The sequence below is a fragment of the Entelurus aequoreus genome, linkage group LG09 (genome assembly GCF_033978785.1).
Source record: "Entelurus aequoreus isolate RoL-2023_Sb linkage group LG09, RoL_Eaeq_v1.1, whole genome shotgun sequence".
Taxonomy (NCBI): domain Eukaryota; kingdom Metazoa; phylum Chordata; class Actinopteri; order Syngnathiformes; family Syngnathidae; genus Entelurus; species Entelurus aequoreus.
The window spans coordinates 12,008,187-12,035,150 of NC_084739.1; the positions used below are offsets into that span (position 1 = coordinate 12,008,187).

Consider the following 26,964-nt stretch of genomic DNA (forward strand, 5'->3'; position numbering starts at 1 on the left):
CTGGACCCAAACGCACGCCAAGAAGGTGGTTCCCGCCCTGCTCGATGGTGCACGGCCACCAGCCCCGTGCAGACTTCTGGGAGAAAAGCGAGTTGAAGAGCGATTTCTTGGAGGAGTCGGAGTTTGTCATCCCGGGCAACATTTTCAAGCTGCACTTTTCAGGACTTTTAGCAGGAGGGATCAGATTGAGGAGGTCCAGCTCCACTGAGCCTGTGATAGAGGTGTGGAAGGAAAATGTGTCACATTACAGAAATGCTGTTTTTACAGTGGAACTTTTAAAGTCAATTATCTGAAAATGTACATAATTTGAAGTTTTACCACATCGTTTAAGAAAAAACTGCCTCAAAACACAAAAACAAATCACAAGATCTCCGCATTTATTTCCTAGTTAGAATGCATTAGAAAAAGAAAAACTTGTTCTTGTCTTACATGAGGATTGTGAACGATAGGCAAAATAAAATTTAAAAAAAGTGCAATTCCCATTTAAGTGTTGTACGTGCATACAACATTCGTTGTAAGTAAAAATTTTCTCTAAGGTTATATTAAGAAGAATTGTTGCACATTCTCAGGTTGCATGTTATAGTTTGCCTTGTGCTATAATTTCAGCTGTTTGAAAAATCATTTAACTTGAAGTTTTGAGCGTTCCCCCAAATCCAACATTATGTATTATTCTAACAGACTTCTTTTGTAATGTAGTATACTTTTGTAGTTATTTCCCCATATGTTTTACAAAATAACTCAGATATGGTAACACTAGTGAAGAGTACAGAATTTGGAGGGATTTTTAGTCCAGTACATATTTTGCTTTATTCATTATGGAAGTATTTCTTGCCACTTTACGTTTTTTACGTCATTTCCAGAAATCTTATTTATTTTACTCTGTCAAAGTCTATGTTGTCTATTGGTATCGGACTTTCTCTCCTACTGTTACCAAAAAACATTATTTTAGTTTTACTGAGAATCAATGATAGTCCGTTTTTATCTAACCATCTTTTTAATGTATTCATTTTTTCTATTATTATTTGTATTAGCGTGTATGTGTTCTCTCCTGAACAAAATGTGGCCGTGTTGTCTGCAAATAGTACTAACTTTAAAACCTTTGCAACTGTGGGGAGGCGGGGCCGGCGGACCAAGATGGCGGCGTGGACGGCGAGACTGTGCGCGCCGAGAGCGACGCCGCAATTGTGACCAGGTGCGGGAATCGCGCACCTGGTCACAATCAGCTAATCCCCTCGCGGTGGTTAAAAGGCGCGACCGACAGCGACGAGAGAGAGAGGAGACGGAGAAAAGGCAGCTGCTAAAAGACCACGCCAAAGGCGACGTGCTGCTGAAAAGCAGACGCAGACGGGAGGGAAACCAACCTGGTGCTCACGTAAGAGGCAGCTGCTGGAAAGCAGCCAAATACTCTGTTGGTGTAAAAATAAAGCAGTCTAACCCGTCTCACGCAAATGTCTTCCCTGAAATGGTCCTGAGAACCCGCACGGCCGTCGGGACTGCCACAGCAACATTACAAATGTTGTTTATGTAGAGCTGGGGTGCCAAACGTACGGCACGAGGGCCGGGTCAGGCCCGCGAACAGGTTTTATCCGGCCTGCAGGATGAGTTTTCTAAGTATAAAACTTAACCTGAAATTTTTGAATGAAAGAAACTGCTGTTCTAAATGTGTCCACTGGGTGTCGCAATAGCAATTCTTTGCATATTTGTAGATGATGCTACATATGTACAAAATAAACCACATTATGTTAGTACATCAGTCGAGGAAAATGAGCAAATTACATAAATAACATCCTGTAATTTGATTTTGATATAATTGTTTTATCTTGATAGACTGAAAATTAACACTAACGAGTTGACTGATGAACATTATCAATTTATTCAGAAAATATAAATAACGACAAATAAAGATAGAATACTATTAACCGCAACATGTAAGTGTAAAAAAACCAACAACATTGTGATTTGTACATTTTCAGAATGTGCTAGTTCTATTTTTAAACAAAGAAAACAATCTGAAGTTGTCTTTATTTTTAAGTTATCGTGCCGTGATTTTACCAATCCGGCCTACTTGGGATTAGATTTTTCTCCATTTGGCCCCCGATTTATGATGAGTTTAACACCCCTGATATAGAGATTGACTAATTTTGGTCCCGGTATTAATCCCTGTGGTACGCCAGAAGATATATTTAGAGTTGTAGATGTGTGTAGCTTCATGTTGGTTAAATAGCTTCTTACCCAGTTCAAGACCAACTCTGATGCATAAATATGAAGTACAAACAACTCTTTCTTTTACCTAAGTAGTCATCCAAAGAGAATTTGTCATTGTCCCATATCTGGACGATCAGCTTGGGAGGAATCCTAAACTCAGTTTTGTCCAGATTCCAGAAGTGTTCCTAGAAACAGACGACACTAATGAGATATTTGACTGAACATAAAGATTGCTCATCTCGCTCACTTTCTTGGAGACCACACACAGCTGCTCTGTAGGCAGGTAGTCAAAGGCAAAGATGAACCTCCAGTTGAAATTCCCATCGCCGTCCAGGGATCTGTAATGAACGTCGGTCTTCTGCTTGTCCTCCTCCATCCCTGGCATCCATCTAGGACACGTGCAACACATAGTGTCACTTCAAAGCGCACAAGTAGGACGTAACGAGTGAGTGAACGGTTGTACCCTTTCACGTAGATATCACTCATTCTTTCCCCGGTGATGCTTGTTTCGTCCAGAGTGACATCCGTTGTGTTCCAAACAATGGCACGCAAGTAGTACCTATTTTGAGGATATCAGGATGATGATACTGTATCATCCTTGCAGTGCAGTCATCTATTCCAAATAAAGTCTCATACTCTTTGGCTTGCCGCGGCGTGATATCACATGGAGGCCCCAGCAGACCAAGATTCTTGGGAAAAATGTCCACCCACATCTGTATCCGTCCCTGTGTTTGCGCAGATAAACAAAATTTCATGCATTTTTTTGAACAGAACAGCACTAAAAGTTGAACATTTGGATGTGTTGCTTTAACCCAGTGCATCTCAATTATTTTCTATCAGGCACCCCCTAGGGGACAGCATTTTTTCTGTTTATTATCTTGTACTTGTCAGGATAGTTATTTGCTAACACTAAACATGCGATTACGCTATTGCCTCTCACACCCCGCCTCCCCGGACACCTCACAGTGCCCCCACTATTTACTGTCTGCCCCGCAGGATTTTCAGGATCAGTCATAGATAATTTAGAGTGAAAAGCAAATTTTATTTTCACTCGTATACAAAACATTCTAACTTGGATTGTTTCCCTGGCTTCGAGACTCTCCCGAAGGACAGTGCGGCGAAGACACAACAAACTCCCTTCTTGTCTCTCATGGACACACACCTTGTTGTTGTTGACTTTGGACTTATCGGCTGCACGACATCAAGGCCGCGGAACAGAGACACACTGCAGGCTTACACACTCACATGCATCCACAAAAAAATATACGCCACACACACATACCCCACCCCTAATCCAACGCCCTCGACGCAAATCCCATAGGGGTGATGGAAGGATGGGCAGCGCCTTAGAGCTGCGGCCCGCCACCATGGCCCCCACTCCCTCCCCTCTGTTGCTAGACATCTTGAGATGTACGTTGTAATATGTATATGTGCTTTGCTATGGAGGTTTTTTCCCACTCCAGACTGGGCCCCTTTAGGATTGTATTTTTTTACTCATCCTTCCCCAGCGTTGACCTTTTTCCCATCTTTTACGGGGCGCCTTGTGGCGACCCATCAGCGTTCCTGTACACAGTTTGTCTAATCTTGAACGGGTTTGTGCTGAAAACAAAGTTTCGTTGTACTTGTGCAATGACAATAAAGACCTATCCTATCCTATCCTCCCACTATTTAAAAAGCACTTAAAGGGGGCTGTTTTAAACTTGCATAGTAACATTTTTCTATGCGTCATACATTTTTCACGCTCCTCCCCGAAGTGAATGTTTATTTATCTGAATATATCAAGAGATACGCTATTGTGCTATTGCCTCTCAAGCCCCCCCACATACCACGGCACCCCCCCCCCCCCTGGGAAGGCCCGCCCCATTATTTTAGAAGCACAGCTTTAACCTGAGACAAGTTGGGCTGGTGGGAGCTGCACAGGGTTCTGGTCTCGACATGCTCAGGTACTAAACCCTGGTTTCTGAGGACATGCAGGGCCAGTCTCTCTCTGGGCGGGCCCATGTGAGAGTTGGTGACAGTGTTTGTCTCTGGAAGGGGTAAAAATAAAAAATAAAATAAAAAATAGAAAAATCATATAGGTGTTTTACAAAGCAAGTTTGCTTATTTTAAATACCAAAATCCTGTAGGTAGTATTGTTTTCCGGAAAAAGACAGAAAGCTTCCATCTCCCTCAATGCTTGGAGGAGGAACACCTCGAATCTTGGCCACATTCTGGAAGATCTGCGAAGGCTTCAGTTGGTCTCTCCACTGATTAACCCCTGAGCTGCAAGAAAATACAGTAAAGCGTGGACGCCATTAGTTTAAGACTGTTGGAAAACCATTTCAGGCGACTACCTCTTGAAGCTAATCGAGAGAATGCCAAGAGTGTGCAAAGCCGTAATCAGAGCAAAGGGTGGCTATTTTGAAGAAACTACAATATAAAACATGTTTTCAGTTATTTCACCTTTTTTTGTTAAGTACATAAGTCCACATGTGTTCATTCATAGTTTTGATGCCTTCAGTGACAATTAAATAGTCATGAAAATAAAGAAAATGCACTGAATGAGAAGGTGTGTCCAAACTTTTTGTCTGTACTGTGTATATATATATATATATATATATATATATATATATATATATATATTTATTTTTTTCGATTCTCAAAAATTATGAATCGATTAAGAATCTATCCATCTATTCATCCATCCATCCATTGACTACCGCTTGTCCCTTTCGAGTTCGCGGGAGGTGCTGGAGCCTATAATCTCCATTTGAATGTGAATTTTTTTTTTTTTGAGCACCTCATATATATCATCATGGGAGAAAAGCGTGAGCACTATAGCACTGGATTAGACCCCATATGGAAAATGTCTTGTGTCTGTAAAAGCTGTTTGCAAAAAAATTGCATAAATCCAACAATGTATCCGGTCCCCTGTTGGGTGTACATTTGAATAAGGTAAACTAATTAAAGATTTAAAAAATTTACTTGAGTTTAATTATGAGTTAACTTTGGTCGAAATTAAGTATGATAAACTATTTTAAACATATTAATCGTTCTCCCTAAATATTTACCATAGCATTACAATACTTATGCCACCCCTGATTAAGACTTTAGCCCTGTACTCTTCAATTTATTAATGAAACCACCTAGCTACTAGGGGTGTGGGAAAAAATCGATTCAAATTCGAATCGCGATTCTCACGTTGTGCGATTCAGAATGGATTTTCATTTTTAAAAAATCCTTTTTTTTTTCTTTTTTTTTTTTTAATTTAGTTTTTAATTTTTTTTTTAAATGTAGTTTTTTAAATTATTTTCTTAATTAATCAATCCAACAAAACAATACACAGCAATACCCTAACAATGCAATCCAATTCCAAAACCAAACCCGACCGAGCAACACTCAGAACTGCAATTAACAGAGCAATTGAGAGGAGACACAAACATGACACAGAACAAACCAAAAGTAGTGAAACAAAAATTATTATTATCAACAACAGTATCAATATTAGTTACAATTTCAACATAGCACTGATTAAAAATCCCTCATTGACATTATCATTAGACTTTTATAAAAAAAAGAAAAAAAAGTATAGTGTCACAGTGGCTTACACTTGCATCACATCTCATAAGCTTGACAACACACTGTGTCCAATATTTTCACAAAGATAAAATGAGTCATATTTTTGGTTCATTTAATAGTTAAAACAAATTTACATTATTGCAATCAGTTGATAAAACATTGTCCTTTACAATTATAAAAGCTTTTTACAAAAATCTACTACTCTGCTTGCATGTCAGCAGACTGGGGTAAATCCTGCTGAAATCCTATGTATTGAATGAATAGAGAATCCTTTTGAATCGGGAAAAAAATCGTTTTTGAATCGAGAATCGTGTTGAATTGAAAAAAAAAATCGATTTTGAATCGAATCGTGACCCCAAGAATCGATATTGAATCGAATCGTGGGACACCCAAAGATTCACAGCCCTACTATACCCCTACTATATGAGGAAAGAACACGGTAGGCTATGTGGTGTGTATTTGCAGTTATCTCCTTTACACTTCAAAGTGTGATACTCACACACAGTACGTCTGTGGCAGACCGCAGCAGGACCTGAAGCGGGACAGCAACCGGTTCTCCAAATCGATGATCGTCTCGCCCACTTTTTCGTCGCGGCTCAGCAAGTCGTAGTCGTACACGGCAATCTTCAGATCCTTGTCTTGTGGCAAGAAGCAGGACAGCTCAAACATCCTAAACAAAGTCAGAAAACAGTTCTAGGGGATGAACGGAATTGGTAGATGAATATATTGGAGGAAGATCTGAATCAACCTTCCAAACTCTGGATTGAGAGTGTTTGGTCTGTAGTTATCCCGGTCGTCCACGGTTTTCCTGCCAAGCATAATCTTCACATACGGATCACACTGAAATTGCAAGGAAAAACTGTGTTTCGTTGTATTTGTAGAATGTTGTTTTAATGAGCAACATATTGTACCAAGCCGTTTGTGTCCTTGGGCTGCAGGTCAATACAGCGCACCACATAGATCCTGACCAGACATTCCTGAGGTCCACTTTCAGGAAGCTCTCTGAACTGACGAGGAGGAGCTGGCACCCCAGGGTCATCAGGCAGCGGGTAGATCTTGAACGAGCCCTGCGCTCACCCAAAAAGGAAAATAATACATCATTGTGTGTTGACGTGGTCATTTCCTGACGCTATCAAGCTCGCGCACTAGAGGGCAGGCAAACGCAGGTTACACAGCGGCAATTCCTCTCACTGCACTGTAGCTTCCTCACCTTAAACTCCCCCACAACTGAGGGGTCATCTTCATCTTCGTCTGTCTTTCCTCGCAGGAGTTTGAAAGTGCTGCAGAAATCGGTGAGACCTTGGAACTGTTCCACTTGTTCTAGTTCGCGGTCGTACACCTGAAAGCCACGTTGCAAGGTTATACAGGCACCGTTCATGATTGGACATGGAGAACAGAAGTATTTGGACAACAACAGACATTTTTTCCTGATGACTCTTTTGTTTTTAGTTGTGCTTTCTGTTTGGAATGATCTTGAGAGACTATTGAGTGATTTTTTTAAATATCAATTTTGTGTTCTAAATGAAATAAAGGTAAAAGTTTTTGGATTTGACACCACCACAATGGATTTGAACTCAAAACAATATTTTCAGGTAGACCCATAAGTGTCACAAATACATGGTATCAACATTTTAGGGATTACAGTAAATCCTTGTTTATCGCTGTTAAATGGTTCCGGGCCCGAGCGTGGTAAATACATTTACGCAAAGTAGGACTTATTATTTATATTATAATTAAATGTTCATAGCTAGAGCAGAAAAACCTTCTAAATACGTTTTTTAACACAATGACAGCCCTTTAGACATGAAATACCAACAATTTATGTCACCTTTCCTCGAAGTAGGACAATTTATTGTATTATTATTATTATATTTTCATAGCTAGAGCATAAAAACCTTCTAAATACGTTTTTAACACAATGAGAGCCCTTTAGACATAAAATATCAACAATTTATGTCACCTTTACACGAAGTAGGACAATTTATTGTATTATTATTATTATATTTTCATAGCTAGAGCATAAAAACCTTCTAAATACATTTTTCAACACAATGAGAGCCCTTTACACATAAAATATCAACAATTTATGTCACCTTTACACGAAGTAGGACATATTATTATATTATTATTATTATATTTTCATAGCTAGAGCATAAAAACCTTCTAAATACGTTTTTCAACACAATGAGAGCCCTTTAGACCCCCACCCCTTCTCAACTGTCTATGTGATGTCAAGGCTTGGTTAGCCCAGAATTTTTTAATAATGAATGAGGGAAAAACGGAAATTTCAGTTTTTGGTCCGGCCCTCACTGACTTGGGACCATTGCAAAATGACGTGCGTCCCAAAGTCACCAGCCTTGGCGTCACTATAGACAGCGATTTTAAATGTGACAAACAAGTCAATGGCGTTTTAAAATCGTGTTTTTATCATCTTCGTCTTTTAGCAAAGGTAAAACCATTTTTATCTTTTAACCTTTTTGAACAAGTCGTGCATGCTTTTATTTCAAGTCGCCTGGACTACTGCAATGCACTTTATGCTGGTATTAGCCAAAAAGCTCTCTCCAGGTTGCAGTTAGTCCAGAACGCGGCAGCACGACTTTTAACAGGGGCCAGGAAACGCGAGCATATAACCCCAATTCTTCTGAGTTTGCACTGGCTCCCTGTTCATTTTAGAATTGATTTTAAATCCTTGCTGTTTGTTTTTAAAGCTTTACATGGACTGGCACCTCAGTATATCTCTGACCTCATCCAAATTTACACTCCTGCACGCGCTCTGAGGTCCGAGAGCCAGCTCCAGCTCGTGGTGCCCAGGACGAGACTTAAAACCAGGGGAGACAGGGCCTTCTCTGTGGTCGGCCCTAAACTGTGGAACACTCTGCCCCTCCATGTTCAAACTGCTTCCACAGTGGAGTGTTTTAAGTCTCGTCTTAAGACCCACTTTTATTCTTTGGCTTTTAACACTACGTGAGTTGTGTGGTCTTCTGTCCTCTGTTGTCCTCTGTGTTTTTTATAAATTTTGATGTCTATTTTACTGTTTTAATTGGTTTTACCCTTTAAAATCGTTTTTAATCATATTTATTTTTTATATTGTTTATGTATTGGTTTTCTATTCATTTATTCTTTGTTTTTATTCAGTCATTGGTGTAGCATAATATTGTTTTTAATATTGTTTTTAATATCATTTTTAATATAGTTTTTAATATTGTTTTTAATTTTGTTTTTAATATTGTTTTTAACATGGCTGTGCAGCACTTTGGAAACATTCTTGTTGTGTAAATGTGCTATATAAATAAAGTGGATTGGATTGGATTGGATTTAGACATGAAATACCAACAATTCATGTCACCTTTACACTTGTTTAATCGAATATAGTAGACATAATAAGCGAAAACAAGACTTTAGGTCATCCAGTGGATAATATTACAATAGTATTGATATTATTTAAATAAATTTTTATGCTTGAAAATGTTTCATTTAGGCCAAATAGATAGAATATGCTTTAAGTTTGCAATACAGTGAAGACGCAAATTTCGAAGCGCCACTTTTTTTTTGCCTTACTTCACTGATTTTGGGGTTTGTAGTTACAGTTATTGAAGATATCTGGGTAATTTAAATATCTAAGTAAAGGGTGTCTGCTCCATCTCTATTATAGTTTGGGGGTCCTTGGCCAGGAAACTATTGAAGACCCCAGTACTTTAAAACAAGCAAGTACATCTGTTTGTTCTGTTGGACAAATGATTAATCTTATTTCAGATTTGAGTGTATATTACTTTTGATACGAAAAATGGTAAAATAGAAATTGCCCGCACAGTTATTTTCACAAATCCTGCATACTGTTCATCTTTTTGCAATGGTCTCCATATTTTTCTGATGCATTGCCTACGTTCCACTTTTCCAAATAAAATGATTCCAGAACAATCCTCCCGCAGACACATTTTTTTTAGGATCATTATCAAAATGAATGGCTCACTTGATTACATTTTTGTTTTGGAAATACACATGAATCCAAAGTCAACACCGTCAAGGTCACTGACTGTATCATGTACAACCAACAACAAATTATAGCACCGATTTACTGTAATCTAAGTTGGTATTTATGACCTCACCTCCAACGTGTCATATCCCTTTTTCAGGTAAGGCCCACACTTCTCCTGCAGTCCAATGGAGGCATAGAACTTACTCCACCAGTCTACTGCTTCCTCTTCCTGCACAATTGAAATCATTTAAAATAACACAAATACAGTCGTGGTCAAAAGTTGACATACACTTGTAAAGGACATAATGTCATGGCTGTCTTGAGTTTCCAATCATTTCTACAACTCTTATTTGTTTGTGATAGAGTGATTGGAGCACATACTTGTTGGTCACAAAAATCCTTCATAAAGTTTGGTACTTTTATGAATTTATTATGGGTCTTACTGAAAATGTGACCAAATCTGCTGGGTCAAAAGTATACATACAGCAATGTTAATATTTGCTTACATGTCCCTTGGCAAGTCTCACTGCAATTAAGCGCTTTTGGTAGCCATCCACAAGCTTCTGGCAACTTCTGGTTGAATTGTTGACCACTCCTCTTGACAAAATTGGTGCAGTTCAGCTAAATTTGTTGGTTTTCTGACATGGACTTGTTTCTTCAGCATTGTCCACACATTTAAGTCAGGACTTTGGGAAGGCCATTCTAAAACCTTAATTCTCGCCTGATTTAGCCATTCCTTTACCACTTTTGACGTGTGTTTGGGGTCATTGTCCTGTTGGAACACCCAACTGCGCCCAAGACCCAACCTCCGGGCTGATGATTTTAGGTTGTCCTGAAGAATTTGGAGGTAATCCTCCTTTTTCATTGTCCCATTTACTCTCTGTAAAGCGCCAGTTCCATTGGCAGCAAAACAGGCCCAAAGCATAATACTACCACCACCATGCTTGGCTTTAGACATGGTGTTCCTGGGATTAAAGGCCTCACATTTTCTCCTCCAAACATATTGCTGGGTATTGTGGCCAAACAGCTCAATTTTTGTTTCATCTGACCACATAACTTTCCTCCAGAAGGTCAAATCTTTGTCCATATGATGTCAGATGGCCTTCCCAAAGTCCTGACTTAAACGTGTGGACAATGCTGAAGAAACAAGACCTTGTCAAAAAACCAACAAATTTAGCTGAACTGCACCAATTTTGTCAAGAGGAGTGGTCAACAATTTAACCAGAAGCTTGCCAGAAGCTTGTGGATGGCTACCAAAAGCGCCTTATTGCAGTGAAACTTGCCAAGGGACATGCAACCAAATATTAACATTGCTGTACGTATACTTTTGACCCAGCAGTAGACCCATAATAAATTCATAAAAGAACCAAACTTCATGAATGTTTTTTGTGACCAACAAGTATATGCTCCAATCACTCTATCACAAAAAAATAAAGAGTTGTAGAAATTATTAGAAACTCAAGACAGCCATGACATTATGTTCTTTACAAGTGTACGTAAACTTGTGACCACGACTGTATATTGTCAAAGACAAGAAGAAAGGCACTCACCTTCTCAATTTGAACCTGTAGTTATGGAAATCAAAATAAACACCGCATGTTGATAAAATTGAAGATTTGCATCTGCATAGTGTAAGTGCGTTATGACTCACCTCAGCTTTGACTGTATGTCTCTCCTCGATGTTGATGATAACGTCTCCCTGAGCTGCTATCATTGCCACTAAAATAGAATGGGAGGAGGACTCAGTAAATGTAAATGTTTGGAACTTAGATTTAGACTTAGACAAACTTTAATGATCCACAAGGGAAATTGTTCAACACAGTAGCTCAGTTACAATGATGGAAAGTGTAAGGATGGAAAGGACAATGCAGGTAAAAATAGACTAAAAAATATATAAAAAAATCAAACATATATACGAATATATACATAATATGTGTACAGAATAATTGATATACAGATATATTATATTATGTCTATAACATATATACAATATAAACCAATGACCATGTACAATATTACTGTATATACAGTATATATGATAGCGTGTGTATATATGATATGATATATATATATATACAATATATATGATATAAAGCGTGTGAGTGTGTGTGTACCTCTGGCTGACATGCAGACTTCATTGTTGACTCGATACGGGTCACATCTGAACACCTCCAAGCAGTCGATGGTGCACTGGCCCACTACTGGCTTCCTTCCAAAGGGCCTGTGGTCGATGACCTTCAGTACAATGGGAGGTGTGTACATCTCTTCTTTGGGGAGAAGCTGGAAAATGACACAAGTTGTTGGAAATATACCAACAGTCGGGACAAAATATGAGCCCGTACCACTTTGAGGAGCAGTACAGATCCAGGAAAGTTGGGATTCTTCTTGAAGTTCTTGATGATGGCCGTTTGAACGATCTCGCCGCCACATTCCACGATCAAGTTAGGAGACGCAACTGTGGCCAGCTGGTAGCTCTTCATGTTCCTCAAACCCCAAGTCAAGACCTGAGAGAAAGAGAACATTATTCACTATTACCAATCGCTGTAAAAGAGGCGAAAGAATGATATTTGATGTACCGTACCTCGATAGCAGTGAGCTGCACGACAGGCCTGATTCCTTGAGGAACCATGTAGAGCTTCTCCCCTCGCCGAGGAGGAGCCAGAGGAAGATCTCCCTCATTTGCCTGCAAGGCAGTGTTACATTTTCAATATTGTTATGTTTAATAAACCATTATGAGATTAAAGGGACATTTTGTACCATTGATTTTTTTATACTTTCAAGTAGGGATGTCCGATAATGGCTTTTTTGCCGATATCCGATATTCCGATATTGTCCAACTCTTAATTACCGATTCCGATATCAACCGATACCGATATATACAGTCGTGGCATTAACACATTATTATGCCTAATTTTGTTGTGATGCCCCGCTGGATGCATTAAACAATGTTACAAGGTTTTCCAAAATAAATCAACTCAGTTATGGAAAAAAATGCCAACATGGCACTGCCATATTTATTATTGAAGTCACAAAGTGCATTATTTTTTTTAACATGCCTCAAAACAGCAGCTTGGAATTTGGGACATGCTCTCCCTGAGAGAGCATGTGGAGGTTGAAGTGGGCGGGGTTGAGGTGGGGGGGGGGGGGGGGGTAAGGGGTAGCGGGGGGTGTATATTGTAGCGTCCCGGAGGAGTTAGTGCTGCAAGGGGTTCTGGGTATTTGTTCTGTTGTGTTTATGTTGTGTTACGGTGCGGATGTTCTCCCGAAATGTGTTTGTCATTCTTGTTTAGTGTGGGTTCACAGTGTGGCGCATATTTGTAACAGTGTTAAAGTTGTTTATACGGGCACCCTCAGTGTGACCTGTATGGCTGTTGACCAAGTATGCATGGCATTCACTTGTTTGTGTGAAAAGCCGTAGATATTATGTGACAGGGCCGGCACGCAAAGGCAGTGCCTTTAAGGTTTATTGGCGCTCTGTACTTCTCCCTACGTCCGTGTACACAGCGGCGTTTTAAAAAGTCATAAATTTCCCTTTTTTGAACCGATACCGATAAATTTGAAACCGATACCGATAATTTCCGATGTTACATTTTAAAGCATTTATCAGATGTCCGATAATATCGGACTGCCGATATTATCGGACATCTTTACTTTCAAGTCATTTTGCGGTGTTGAGTGAATATAAATCAAATTTGCCAGAGGATATTCATTCTTACAGAATGTCAGACTTGTCATCTCGATTCCTTAAATTACCGTATTTTTCGGACTATAAATCACAGTTTTTTTCATAGTTTGGCCGGGGGTGCGACTTATACTCAGGAGCGACTTATGTGTGAAATTATTAACACATTACCGTAAAATATCAAATAATATTATTTAGCTCATTCACGTAAGAGACTAGACGTATAAGATTTCATGGGATTTAGCGATTAGGAGTGACAGATTGTTTGGTAAACGTATAGCATGTTCTATATGTTATAGTTATTTGAATGACTCTTACTATAATATGTTACGTTAACATACCAGGCACGTTCTCAGTTGGTTATTTATGCCTCATATAACGTACACTTATTCAGCCTGTTGTTCACTATTCTTTATTTATTTTAAATTGCCTTTCAAATGTTTATTCTTGGTGTTGGGTTTTATCAAATAAATTTCCCCAAAAAATGTGACTTATACTCCAGTGCGACTTATATATGTGTTTTTCTTTCTTTATTATGCATTTTCGGCCGGTGCGTCTTATACTCCGGAGCGACTTATACTCCGAAAAATACGGTACTCTAAAAAAGGTACACAAAAACCCACACATTTGTTACTCATGACAAAATATTGAAAACCAATTAAGATGCTCTTTATGATCATCTCAAATATATCTCAATATAAAGCAATACAATCTTGTTTGTCAAAAATGTAAATTGGACAACCGACTTTCAATTTCTGTAGATTGTATACATATATTTGTCCAACAGATTGTGCTAACTTTTCCCAGTTCAAAGAAAACAAACCACGCCCCTTGTACGCAAGCTAGTTGTGTGTGTCCACTTCTGCAAACCAAATGTCAACCCTGAAAATACATTTACAGCAGATTTGGGGAGCTGACATTTTTGTCGTTAGCGACAAATGCCTTCGGATAGTTCAAGAATTTCAAAGACTGCTGTCTAGAGATGTCCGATAATATCGGACTGCCAATATTATCGGTTATTTATGCCTCATATAACGTACACTTATTCAGCCTGTTGTTCACTATTCTTTATTTATTTTAAATTGCCTTTCAAATGTTTATTCTTGGTGTTGGGTTTTATCAAATAAATTTCCCCAAAAAATGTGACTTATACTCCAGTGCGACTTATATATGTGTTTTTCTTTCTTTATTATGCATTTTCGGCCGGTGCGTCTTATACTCCGGAGCGACTTATACTCCGAAAAATACGGTACTCTAAAAAAGGTACACAAAAACCCACACATTTGTTACTCATGACAAAATATTGAAAACCAATTAAGATGCTCTTTTTGATCATCTCAAATATATCTCAATATAAAGCAATACAATCTTGTTTGTCAAAAATGTAAATTGGACAACCGACTTTCAATTTCTGTAGATTGTATACATATATTTGTCCAACAGATTGTGCTAACTTTTCCCAGTTCAAAGAAAACAAACCACGCCCCTTGTACGCAAGCTAGTTGTGTGTGTCCACTTCTGCAAACCAAATGTCAACCCTGAAAATACATTTACAGCAGATTTGGGGAGCTGACATTTTTGTCGTTAGCGACAAATGCCTTCGGATAGTTCAAGAATTTCAAAGACTGCTGTCTAGAGATGTCCGATAATATCGGACTGCCAATATTATCGGCCGATAAATGCTTTAAAATGTAATATTGGAAATTATCGGTATCGGTTTCAAAATTATCTGTATCGGTTTCAAAAAGTAAAATTGATGACTTTTTAAAACGCCGCTGTGTACACGGACGTAGGGAGAAGTACAGAGCGCCAATAAACCTTAAAGGCACTGCCTTTGCATGCCGGCCCAGTCACATAATATCTACGTTTTTTCACACACACATGTGACTGCAAGGCATACTTGGTCAACAGCCATACAGGTCACACTGAGGGTTGCCGTATAAACAACTTTAACACTGTTACAAATATGCGCCACACTGTGAACCCACACCAAACAAGAATGGCAAACACATTTCGGGAGAACATCCGCACCGTAACACAACATAAACACAACAGAACAAATACCCAGAAGTCCTTGCAGCACTAACTTAATTTTCCTGAGGGAACTCTCCTGAAGGAATCAATAAAGTACCATCTATCTATCTATCTTCCGGGACGCTACAATATACACCCCCGCTACCCCGTATCCCCTGGAACCCCACCCCGTATCCCCTGGAACCCCGCCCCCCCAACCCCCGCCCACCTCAACCTCCTCACGCTCTCTCAGGGAGAGCATGTCCCAAATTCCAAGCTGCTGTTTTGAGGCATGTAAAAAAAAAAAATGCACTTTGTGACTTCAATAATAAATATGGCAGTGCCATGTTGGCATGTTGATTTATTTTGGAAAACCTTGTTACATTGTTTAATGCATCCATCGGGGCATCACAACAAAATTAGGCATAATAATGTGTTAATTCCACGACTGTATATATCGGTATCGGTTGATATCGGTATCGGTAATTAAGAGTTGGACAATATCAGAATATCGGATATCGGCAAAAAAGCCATTATCGGACATCTCTACTGCTGTCATTTGTTTACCTTGTCCTTTAGCAGCAGCTCAGCCGCCAGAAGTACTTCCCCAGCACCGCGTCCCTTTTTGGTAACTGGGTACCACTGTAGTTTAGGGCTGACGGCCTCACTGAGGTGGACTTTCACGACTGGAGAGCACATACAGCGACCCATGTGCTCATCTTTACCCTGGAGATGAAACGCAAGTCTTATCATAGTCCGTGATTCCCATTTGTGTCGATCTCTTCTAAAAAGCCTACCACTTTATCGCTGTCGTAAAGCTCCAACACTACATCCGGAGGGTTGTGGGCGATGGTCTGTGGGTCTCCGTAGATTTCAACATCCTCAAAGATGAGACTCTGATCCCACGTGGGGTTCAAGGTACCATTGATGACTTCCGTAGTTTTGCTCAGGTGAAGGAAAGACACGTGCGCGTATGGATCTACACCAGACAATGACAATCAGGATATACCGACTTCATTTACTATCTTCCATTGTTATTTTTCTATTTTCACCTGAGAAGCTGTCCTTGTCCATGGCACAGAGATTCCTCGCCTGGTACACGTACACTCTCAGCTGATAAAGGTACGACCCTGAATGGAGCATTTTTAAATTCAATACAATCTCAGGACAATATGTGATAAGGCATAATAATGCTTGTGTTTCTTCGGCTAAACTATTCCAAAAATGGAAAAACTACAGCCAGGAAGCGGTCTGTGAAACAGCACAAAGGCTTTAATCAGCGTCAGTGACCGGCGGGCATGTGCTTTATCTGATACAGGAGGACTCACGGCTAAAGTGGCAGGAAACTGTGGGTGTGTTGGCTCCAAATAGTTTGGCAGCATCCGTTTTGCTGGCCTTCTCGTCGACATCAACCCCCTGTCAACAGCAAAAAAAAAACAAAAAAAAAAAACACATAGGAAAACTTAAAACACTTTTTCACTGCTGGTAGGTATTGTGTCAAAGTGGAAAACAACTTAAGCTGGCAAAAGGAACTTCAACTTTGTGACTCATTTGTTAACAAAAGGAACAGCCACATACAAAAATGTGACTCAGATGGGTATCATGTTGTCATGGCAACAACCTCATTGGCTAACATATGTTTGGAATACAAGAAATATCTCGTGATTTTTTGTGGAAAGAGAAAACCGCAGCTCTCTGTGACCACATGATCAAAACTATTTGACTTGGGGTCCGCGTTGGACTAAAAAATTTGGTCGAGGGCCAAAAGCCGACTGCATGATTGTAAAGTAACATATACATATATATATATACATACATACATATATAATATATATATACATACATATATAATATATATATACATACATACATACTGTACATATATATTATATATATATACACACATACATACATATATATTATATACAAACATACAGTGCATATATATATATATATATATATACGGTACGGGGAACATATTCACCATTAATTAGTTGCTTATTAACATGCAAATTATTAACATATTGGCTGTTAATTAGTCATTATTAAGTACTTATTAATGCCTTATTCTGCATGGCCTTATTATACAACCAGTAAGCAATTAACTAAGAGTCTTCCCTCAATAACCTCAGAATTATTGCTTATTAGTAACCCTAACCCTAACCCCTCTATGTTCCACTAGTTTCCAAATAACTCTAAATTAAGTATAAGTATAAGCAAGTACAAGCAACTAATCAATGGTGAATATGTTCCCCATACTAAAGTGTTACCATATATACAAATGTGTGTGTGTGTGTGTGTGTGTGTGTGTGTGTGTGTGTGTGTGTGTGTGTGTGTGTGTGTGTGTGTGTGTGTGTGTGTGTGTGTGTGTGTGTGTGTGCGTGCGTGCATGTACATATTATATTAACATAATGGATGTATAATTAATATAATTGGATATTAAGAGGGTGTGAAAGTTTTGTAATCAATGTCAAGCAGCTAAAATGTGCCAAACATGGATAAATGCAGAGAGAGTGTTTTGCATTGTTTCCTATCTTGCACCATTATAATGGTTTTAAATGGGCGTAATTTTAAATTGTTATAGTGTGTGGACGTTTTTTTATAATATCGACAAAGTTCAGTGAGCAGGTTGCGTTATGTGTTGACTTTTTGTGTTGGTTGCAATTTTTTATTTATTTTTGCACCATTACTAGGGAAGGTTGTCTGGATTGGCTCATGTAAGTAAATGCTGTGCTACATTCTCCCGTACGCACAATTCATGGTTATTGACCTGAATTAGTCATGTTGTTCACAAGATGAGGCAGAGACGCAGCAATAAGACTGACAGACATATAAAGCTAATTAAAACACCCTGCAAGCCAGATTCCTCATCAAAGTCATGACACATCGCGGGCCATATTGAAAACGCCTGCGGGACGAATTTTGGACACCGATGATTTATTGCACAACACAGCAGCAACAGAAGAAATGTTGTACTCGCGGTAGGGAGCAAACTGCTTAGTCAGCATAAGTACAGCTGATGAGTTAATTGCAACAGCTGAGCAGCAGAAGAAATGTTGTAATCGCGGTAGGGAGCAAACTGCTCAGTCAGCATAAGTACAGCTGATGAGTTAATTGCAACAGCAGAGACGCCCAACCAACACTTTCATCTGCATGCAGAGGTAAATAAAGATGTTAGATGACTTCCACTCATGATACTTCAAATGCAGCCACTGCCATCTTGTGTAGTCAATACAACTACATTGGGAGGTTGCCTACAGCCACAGATGTTAATGGAAATGTTATTTGACCCCGAGGCTACAGTAAGTACAGACCTGGGCAGTTATTTGCTTCCCCTACAGGAGACTGAATACAGGGGTTAACTGGATCATTTAGGGTGATAACTTTGTATAGGCAGACTTCCTGGTCCTGTTTAGAGTATACAGTGGAACCTCGATTTATTGGTTCTTCAACAGGGCTCGTAAATCGAAAAGTTTGTATATTGAAGTACATTTCTCCATAAGAAACAATGTAAATATGAATAATGGGTTCCAGCCTCGACCAAAGTCCCCATTTGAGTGAAGGTATGTACACACTCAACACCATAATAAGTGCTATACTGTTATGTATATCAAACAAACATAACAAGGAAGTAATGAATAACCATGTCGTTAATAATAAGCTGAAACAACAACAACAACAACGACAAGCTGCAGTCTGGCATGCTCTGCTCTGCCAACATGCGAGCACACACAGAGAAGTCCTTTTGGTGCCCTCACAAACGATCAGAAATCACACACGTCCTTAACTTTAACAACCATATTGCTACAATAATAAGCATTTTAAAAAAATAAGTAAAATCCACTTACATTACATAAAGCTGATTCTGATTAACATCAGCAAAGGTCCTTCTGTGAGCTGCTCCTCATGAGGAGAGAAATGTGCAGAAAGACGGAGAGAATGAATCCGAGGGGGCAGGGGGGAGTGGCCGCGTGTGTGATTGAAAGAGGCGCCGCGGAACGAGAGGTAGCCTTCTCCTCAATTGTGAAATAAGTCCGCTTTGGCATCTTTTTCCAGAAAAGTCAGTTCTCATCACAATTAAAAACTTGCTCTGGCCGAAAGCCGGCTTCCTCAATTTCTTCAATACGCGCAAGCACAAAATGGCTGCCAGCGGGACACAAGATTAATGAACGACGTGTTTGCACACAGAGACATATTTGGCATGATCTAAAAGTTTGTAAACTGAAAAGTTCACAAATAGAGGGGTTTGTAAATCGAGGTTCGACTGTGCATGTATACCTATATGCACTGAGCATTCACTCACCAGTGCACCTTCCAATCGGAAGATGGCAGATGCCCCGATTTGATCCGAGGGCACCATCTTCCTCCTCCATCGTCGACGGCGGAATGTGTCAGAGGAGCGTTCTTTTCGGTGAAACTTCCAGCCAATCAGGGAAGAATATTCCCAGCCTTCTCCTGTCTCACGCCTCTGTGGAGGACGAGTCGTTAAGAATGACATTTCAGATGATCACATTTAAGGTGCTCTTCTTAACTTGCGGAAATTACATTTTTTAAACCATAATACCATATTTTCCGGACCATAGGGCGCACCGCCGATGAATGGTCTATTGTCGATCTTTTTTCATATATAAGGCGCATTAAAGGAGTCATATTATTTTTATTTTTTTTCTAAATGTAAAACACTTCCTTGTGGTCTACATCACATGTAATGGTGTTTCTTTGGTCAAAATGTTGCATAGATTATGTTTTACAGATCATCTTCAAGTCGCTTTCTGACAGTCGCTTCAGGATGCACCGTTTTGTGGGTGGTCTTATTTACGTTGCTCGCCTTCAACAGCGTCTTCTCCCCGTCATCTTTGTTGTAGCGGTGTAGCGTGCAAGGACGGGAGTGGAAGAAGTGTCAAAAGCTGGAGCTAACTGTTTTAATGACATTCAGACTTTACTTGAATCAATAACGGCGCAGCATCTTCTCATCCGGAAACAACAACAAGTGTACCGTGAAAAACCATCCGACCGGAACTCTAATAACTAAAGTTCCTTTGGCGTATAATATAAACTCACTAGACCAGTATGTTTTAACACTTTCATGGCGAGTTTACTGACAGATATGAGTAACAACTTTACACTACTTCATATTAGAAATGGCAACAGCGGAGGATAAATGTCCCATAACAAGAAGATAAAGAAAAAGAAGAAGCTTATCGACTACGGTGTCGGCACGGACTACAAAGGCAGATGCGCGGAATTTGTCAGGATTTATGAAGATCCCAAATACAGATCAGCAGGTACCAGAAAAGTTGCTTTTGCATAATATAGCGGAACAAAACGCCAGATAATGTCTTACCTTGCACACACACCATAACATCTCAGTGGCCTAGTGGTTAGAGTGTCCGCCCTAAGATCGGTAGGTTGGAGTTCAAATCCAAACAAAGGGTTGGAGTTGGGGGTTAAATCACCAAAATGATTCCTGGGCGCGGCGCCGCTGCTGCCCACTGCTCCCCAAGGGGATGGGACAAATGCAGAGGACAAATTTCACCACATCTAGTGTGTGTGTTACAATCATTGGTACTTTAATCTTTTAATCTTAATACTCATATGTTTAATGCGCCGACAATCCACCAAGCGGAGCGGCTTCATAGCTTACCAAAGTCGTACTAAAACATTTTGATAGATTTTTGAGCGCCGTGTGTAATGTTCTATATTTTCAATGGAACATATAAAATGTTGGTGTTGTTTACTTGAGTCATATTGCCATCATACCTCTTACCATGTATCTCTTATGTTTGACTGCCATCTACTGGTCACACTTATCATTGTACCAAATAAAATTGCTTCGAGGTCGGTGAGCAAAACCAGAATTATTCCATACATTAGGCGCACTGTAGAGTTTTGAGAGAAAAAAAGGATTTTAAGTGCGCCTTATAGTGTGGAAAATACGGTATATAACAAGAACACCGACGGCTAGCTTATATTTACATTAGTGGTTTATTAGAACATATCAAATATCCTAATTCTATATTCTTTACAATTACTAATTATATTGAATCAAGCTTGTCGCTCACCGCTGTCTGTGTGCACATAAACAAAAGCAGTCCAATAAAAGCGACTAACAATTTGCAGTCATGCTGTTGTTATGACGGAATATATATTCAAAGATAGCCAACATTAGGAGCTAAACTTTGCCAAATTGCTATCCTCAGCTAACAACACACAAGGCTGAGTTGTGCATGGGTTTAGTTACGTGACATCATTACTGGGTAAAAGCCGGAAGAGGGCAGGATATAATACAGACCTGGGCAAATTAAGGCCCGGGGGCCACATGCGGCCCGTTAAGCTTTTCAATCTGGCCCGCCGGATATTCCCAAATATATTTTTTTAGATCTTTAAGATGGAACGTGTAGCTGTCATTATGATGTGCAGTGATGTTTTCTAATGACCGTAAGTCTTCAACTGTACAAAGTATTTCAATGGTTGGAATCTGCGCTTTTGGATGATATACCAGTTACTATGGTAATCTAATGAGTTACTATGGTAATCTAATGAGTTACTATGGTCAACTAAGTAGTTGCTATGGTAATCTACGTCACAGCAGCTCAGACGAGGCACCAAACAGTGTGGGTGCGTAGCGTTTCCACAGACGCGGAATGAGATTTTCACAACAAAGTTCTAAAGCTTAGTGATATATCAGATTGTAGGTGGGTTTATTTTGTACCCTTCGCGTTCATATTTCACTGTTTGTTGCATTTTTGTCGCGTTTCACTCGATTGTAAAATATGTCGATCGAAAGGGGGTGTGACATTCATATTTTGTCAATATTCAGTGTTTTATCGTTCATAGAAACATTTACAATTCCATTATGTATTTTTAAGCCGGTCTGTCATAACGTTTTTAGCATTCAATCAGACATTATTGTGAGGTTTTGTATTAGTGTTCCTAAAAATAGATATACCGGCCCCCAGACACATTTTTTTCTCTAAATGTAGCCCCCAAGTCAGAATAATTGCCCAGGCCTGATATAATACAACACTTTGGAAAGTTAGCGCCCTCTATCATCCGCTTACAAACAGCCTCCTTAACAATCAATTGTCACATCCACAACTCCTTACATCAATGATTGTTTTATCAGATATCTTCCTTCTGGGTCTTATGAGCCTCTTCCTGCGATGAACATGGTACATCTTTTCTGCTGCCACCCAGGATTTGGGCTTATCGTCAGGCAGAATGGTCACGCCATACTCCCAGCCTAGAATTATAAAACACATTAATGGAAGATTTTCAAGAGTTGTTTTCTAATTGTACCTTTCTCATCGACAGCTCTGTTGCTGTCAAAAGTCCACTCGTCCTCCCAAGTCCATCCAAGGGGACACTCGAACTCTGATGGGCTCTGGGCCTTTTCTCCATTCTACAACACATGAAGTTTGTCAAATAACACACCCACATACAGTACATATACACCTTAACAATATGTTTATTACGTGGTTGTACTTTCTCGTCATAGTGAGGACTGTTTCTCATAGTTCTCTCTGTAATGCAGTTAGCCAAAATATTCAGTTCAGTACTTTGGTACCTCGACCTAATAATACAGATGTGTTATTACCAGTGTTGTGAAAATTACTTTAAAAAAGTAATTAATTATAATTATTCGTTACTTTACCAAAAAAAGGAAATGCATTACTAACGGAATTAGTCTTTAATAAATGTAATTAATTAACTAAAGGCTTAGTGGCCACATGCGTGGACAGCACCTTTTAGCTCTTATTTCCAAAATTGTGTACACTACTGAATTGGGGTCTTATGTGGACACTTATACTGCCATCTGGTGGTGTCAGAAGAGTATAACATACAATGGAATTTGGAAAAAAAAGGTGTAAAAATAAGAATTAGCATGTCACTAAACATGAAGTACACGTTTGTGTACTTATGGACTAAGTACATCATACCAAAAGATGATTCTTAGTTTTTATTCTAATTAGGGTCCATTAAGCCCAAATAGCAAAGAGAAATAAAAAAGCATGTAAACAAACAGCTTGGGCCTTAAGAGGTTAATTGAGAGAGAAAGTCATTCATATGTTACTTCGAAAAAAAACTTAAAATATCTGACATGCATTTGGGAGAGGTTTAATATAAGGGCAGAGTGTGCGGAGTCTGAGCTTTTTTAAAGCGAGGCCTGTTGCTTAGTGACATTGACGTCATCGAGGGTTTCAACGGAGCTGTGTTTGTTAGCTTTAGCAATTAGCAGCAGCAGTTTGTCAGCTCTGATGCCAGCTCTTTTGAATCTTTTTCATCGGATTGTGTTGCCTCTGGTTAATAAAGAGATTGAATGTGTTTCAATGGCTGTCATATCTTCTTGTCAACAAACGGGGTATTGTTTGGATGGGAAGTTTGTCACTTTAATCATTAATTTGTTCAATATTCCCATTGTGTACGTGTGCGTATGTTGTTGTCTGCTGTGTCACAGTGTGATGTCGCCTCTTCCTATTTGATATCAAGTTCATTTTCGTGCGGTGCTGCTTGTTCCTTACATCAGTAAAAAGATATTTCCTGCATTGAACTTGCTGCACTTATGACGCTGCCTTGTTGTCGACATAAAACCACATCAAAAGCAGCACGCCACGTCGCTATCGCTAACAGCGTTGTAACGGACCTAAAAGTAATTAATTAGATTATTCGTTACTAGTAATTATGAATTATTTTATACGCTAGAAAGAGAGTTCCTCTGTGTTTGCTCTTCCAATAACAATGTCGCTACAGTATGGTTATTATACAGGTTACTAAGGGTGTAACGGTATGTGTATTTGTATTGAACCGTTTTGGTACGGGGATTTCGGTTCGGTGCGGAGGTGTACCGAACGAGTTTCCACACGGACATATTAAGTAGCGTACTGCATGTTGTGTAAACAATACTCAAAATGCCTGACATTTGAGGCATTTAAGAAACTCCGCCCGGACAGCTCTTAAATGCCTCAAATGTCCGGCATTTTGAATTAGGGTTGCGTGTATTTTCAATGTACGTTCAGGGTTAAGAAGGGGTTAAAAACAAAACAAATTGTGCGCGCAGCAGCATTCGTGAGGGAGGGGCAGAGACAGAGAGAGCGAGAGAGTTATGATAAACGCGCATGCGTCGCCAGGCTCTGCTTTTTATCCATAGATTTATCAGATTTAATTTTTTATAGCAGGGGTGTCAAAAGTGTGCCCCGGAGGCCATTTGCGGCCCACAGCTAATGTTTTAAAGGCCCACGGCACATTCTAAAAATACTATTGAAATAAACAAAAACATAACAAAAGTGAAATAAAAAAGCTTAAAGGTTAAACGTAATTTAGAAAAAGTTGCAATGTTGACTAATAAAACAAAGCTGTTTTTTTTCTTTCAAACTGTCATTGCTCAAAACATAATATTGAATCAAAATCAATGTTATTATGAATTATTGACCTATCCAAGGTTTTGATTACTTCACATCAAATATTCCACTAAGAAAAATATTTTTGGTGGAAGATTTTGCAAATTTGGTAAATAAATAACCAAAAAATTTATATTTTGTTGTTTTCTTACTGTACCAAAAATGAACTGAACCGTGACCTCTAAACCGAGGTACGTACCGAACCGACATTTTTGTGTACCGTTACACCCCTACAGGTTACGGAACGTAAATTAAGTATTGTTGACGGTGTTTGAATGTATTTTTAAAGTGATTTAGTGGTAGAATCAGCTGCATTGCTAGCCACCAAGAACGAGACAATTTTTATATGTTAGAAAGCAAAGGAAAAAAAAAGTTTGTCTTCTAGTCTCTCATAATGAGTGTGAACGATAGGCACATTTCTTTTTAAAGTGCAGTTCCTCTTTAAGAGCTCAGTCACAGAACCAAATACCGTATTTTTCGGAGTATAAGTCGCTCCGGAGTATAAGTCGCACCGGCCGAAAATGCATAATAAAGAAGGAAAAAAACATATATAAGTCGCACTGGAGTGTAAGTCGCATTTTTGGGGGAAATTTATTTGATAAAACCCAACACCAAGAATAGACATTTGAAAGGCAATTTAAAATAAATAAAGAATAGTAAACAACAGGCTGATAAGTGTACGTTATATGAGGCATAAATAACCAACTGAGAACGTGCCTGGTATGTTAACGTAACATATTATGGTAAGAGTCATTCAAATAACTATAACATATAGAACATGCTATACGTTTACCAAACAATCTGTCACTCCTAATCACTAAATCCCATGAAATCTTATACGTCTAGTCTCTTACGTGAATGAGCTAAATAATATTATTTGATATTTTACGCTAATGTGTTAATAATTTCACACATAAGTCGCTCCTGAGTATAAGTCGCACCCCCGGCCAAACTATGAAAAAAACTGCGATTTATAGTCCGAAAAATACAGTAAGCTCGTAAATTGAGGTACTGCTTTATTGTGAATTAATAACATTCTGACTGTCGCTCAAAAGTAAGAATTGTCGGCTTTGCAAAGGCAGACGTTTGTAAAACAGTTCATACTGTCAAGGTGTTTCCAATGTTGTGGTATGTTCCACCGTCATTCAACACTGAGTTTGATTTCATTGGGAGATTATATTTTATTGTATCCTGTATTGATAATGATGTTATTTCTACCAGATAAGGATTATTTGGGGAAGTCACTTGGTGCATGAAACCCTTACTTTAGTTTGTGTGCGTCAAAATGTAATCTGACATTGGTATCTGAAATGCAGCGTGAGGGAGTTAACCAGATCAACATGCTTAATGGTTATAAAACAAAAACCCAAAAATCTCAGGCGTGTGAATAATCTCTGTAGGTTTGGCACCGTGACCGACGACATAATAGCACGGAGGTAAGTGATAACAAGGGAATTGCTCGCCCTTTGTGTGGTAATCTTCACCTGCATTATTCACATAGTGTTGACACAGGTTGTACGACTGTGTATGTGTGTGTGTGTGTGTGTGTGTGTGTGTGTGTGTGTGTTCTGTACCACATCTGTGTAGGGCTCTCCAGCAGGTTTCCACTCTCCACCGGGGAAACGTGTTTCGTTCTGAAACACCTCGTCTGTGAACTCTGTGTGGCCGGCATCAGCTTCTGTCAATAAGCTGTAAAAAAAAAAAAAAAAAAGCAAGCGGACATGTTGACTCAGACATGTGCCATGATAAACTATTTATATGAGCACCGTTAGGGGAATATAAGCACTTGAGAGGTCGGAAGAGGAGGCGAGAGAGACCTCCTTGTACCAAAACATTGCTGGAGGTTTTTCATTTCCTGTGATTGTGTTGGACATTCTTTACTGTGGCGTGAATATATCATCACTGCCAATTATTACAGGAAAAAGGGGTTGACATGCGGATTTTGAGGTATTTTCCTTAGCAATTGGCCATTAGTCACGTCGCACAACAGAGCCTGACGCAGCCAAGTGGTCAACAACGAGGCCTGTGACCAAAGGGTTCAAATCCCTTGGCATTATTTTGACGACTTGCACATTCTAATGAGAGCTGTACAAAGATTATACACACAAGATGCATGTTGAAATCCAGTAGTG

The 26,964-nt window shown here is 39.2% G+C and overlaps 1 protein-coding gene across 1 annotated transcript in view; it reads right to left on the minus strand.

Moving 5' to 3' along the window:
• Nucleotides 1-26,964, minus strand: part of LOC133657122 (myoferlin-like) — a 77,021-nt gene that overhangs the window by 2,410 nt on the left and 47,647 nt on the right. Inside the window, 25 exon segments of the mRNA XM_062058069.1 lie at nucleotides 17-210; nucleotides 2,291-2,390; nucleotides 2,453-2,594; nucleotides 2,669-2,764; nucleotides 2,842-2,930; nucleotides 4,093-4,232; nucleotides 4,319-4,467; nucleotides 6,263-6,433; nucleotides 6,512-6,603; nucleotides 6,675-6,830; nucleotides 6,974-7,102; nucleotides 9,870-9,968; nucleotides 11,290-11,304; nucleotides 11,391-11,458; nucleotides 11,854-12,019; nucleotides 12,082-12,243; nucleotides 12,321-12,422; nucleotides 16,002-16,160; nucleotides 16,232-16,413; nucleotides 16,487-16,564; nucleotides 16,763-16,850; nucleotides 19,738-19,902; nucleotides 22,541-22,677; nucleotides 22,734-22,836; nucleotides 26,407-26,521. Of these exon segments, the coding sequence (XP_061914053.1) occupies nucleotides 17-210; nucleotides 2,291-2,390; nucleotides 2,453-2,594; nucleotides 2,669-2,764; nucleotides 2,842-2,930; nucleotides 4,093-4,232; nucleotides 4,319-4,467; nucleotides 6,263-6,433; nucleotides 6,512-6,603; nucleotides 6,675-6,830; nucleotides 6,974-7,102; nucleotides 9,870-9,968; nucleotides 11,290-11,304; nucleotides 11,391-11,458; nucleotides 11,854-12,019; nucleotides 12,082-12,243; nucleotides 12,321-12,422; nucleotides 16,002-16,160; nucleotides 16,232-16,413; nucleotides 16,487-16,564; nucleotides 16,763-16,850; nucleotides 19,738-19,902; nucleotides 22,541-22,677; nucleotides 22,734-22,836; nucleotides 26,407-26,521 (3,097 nt within the window).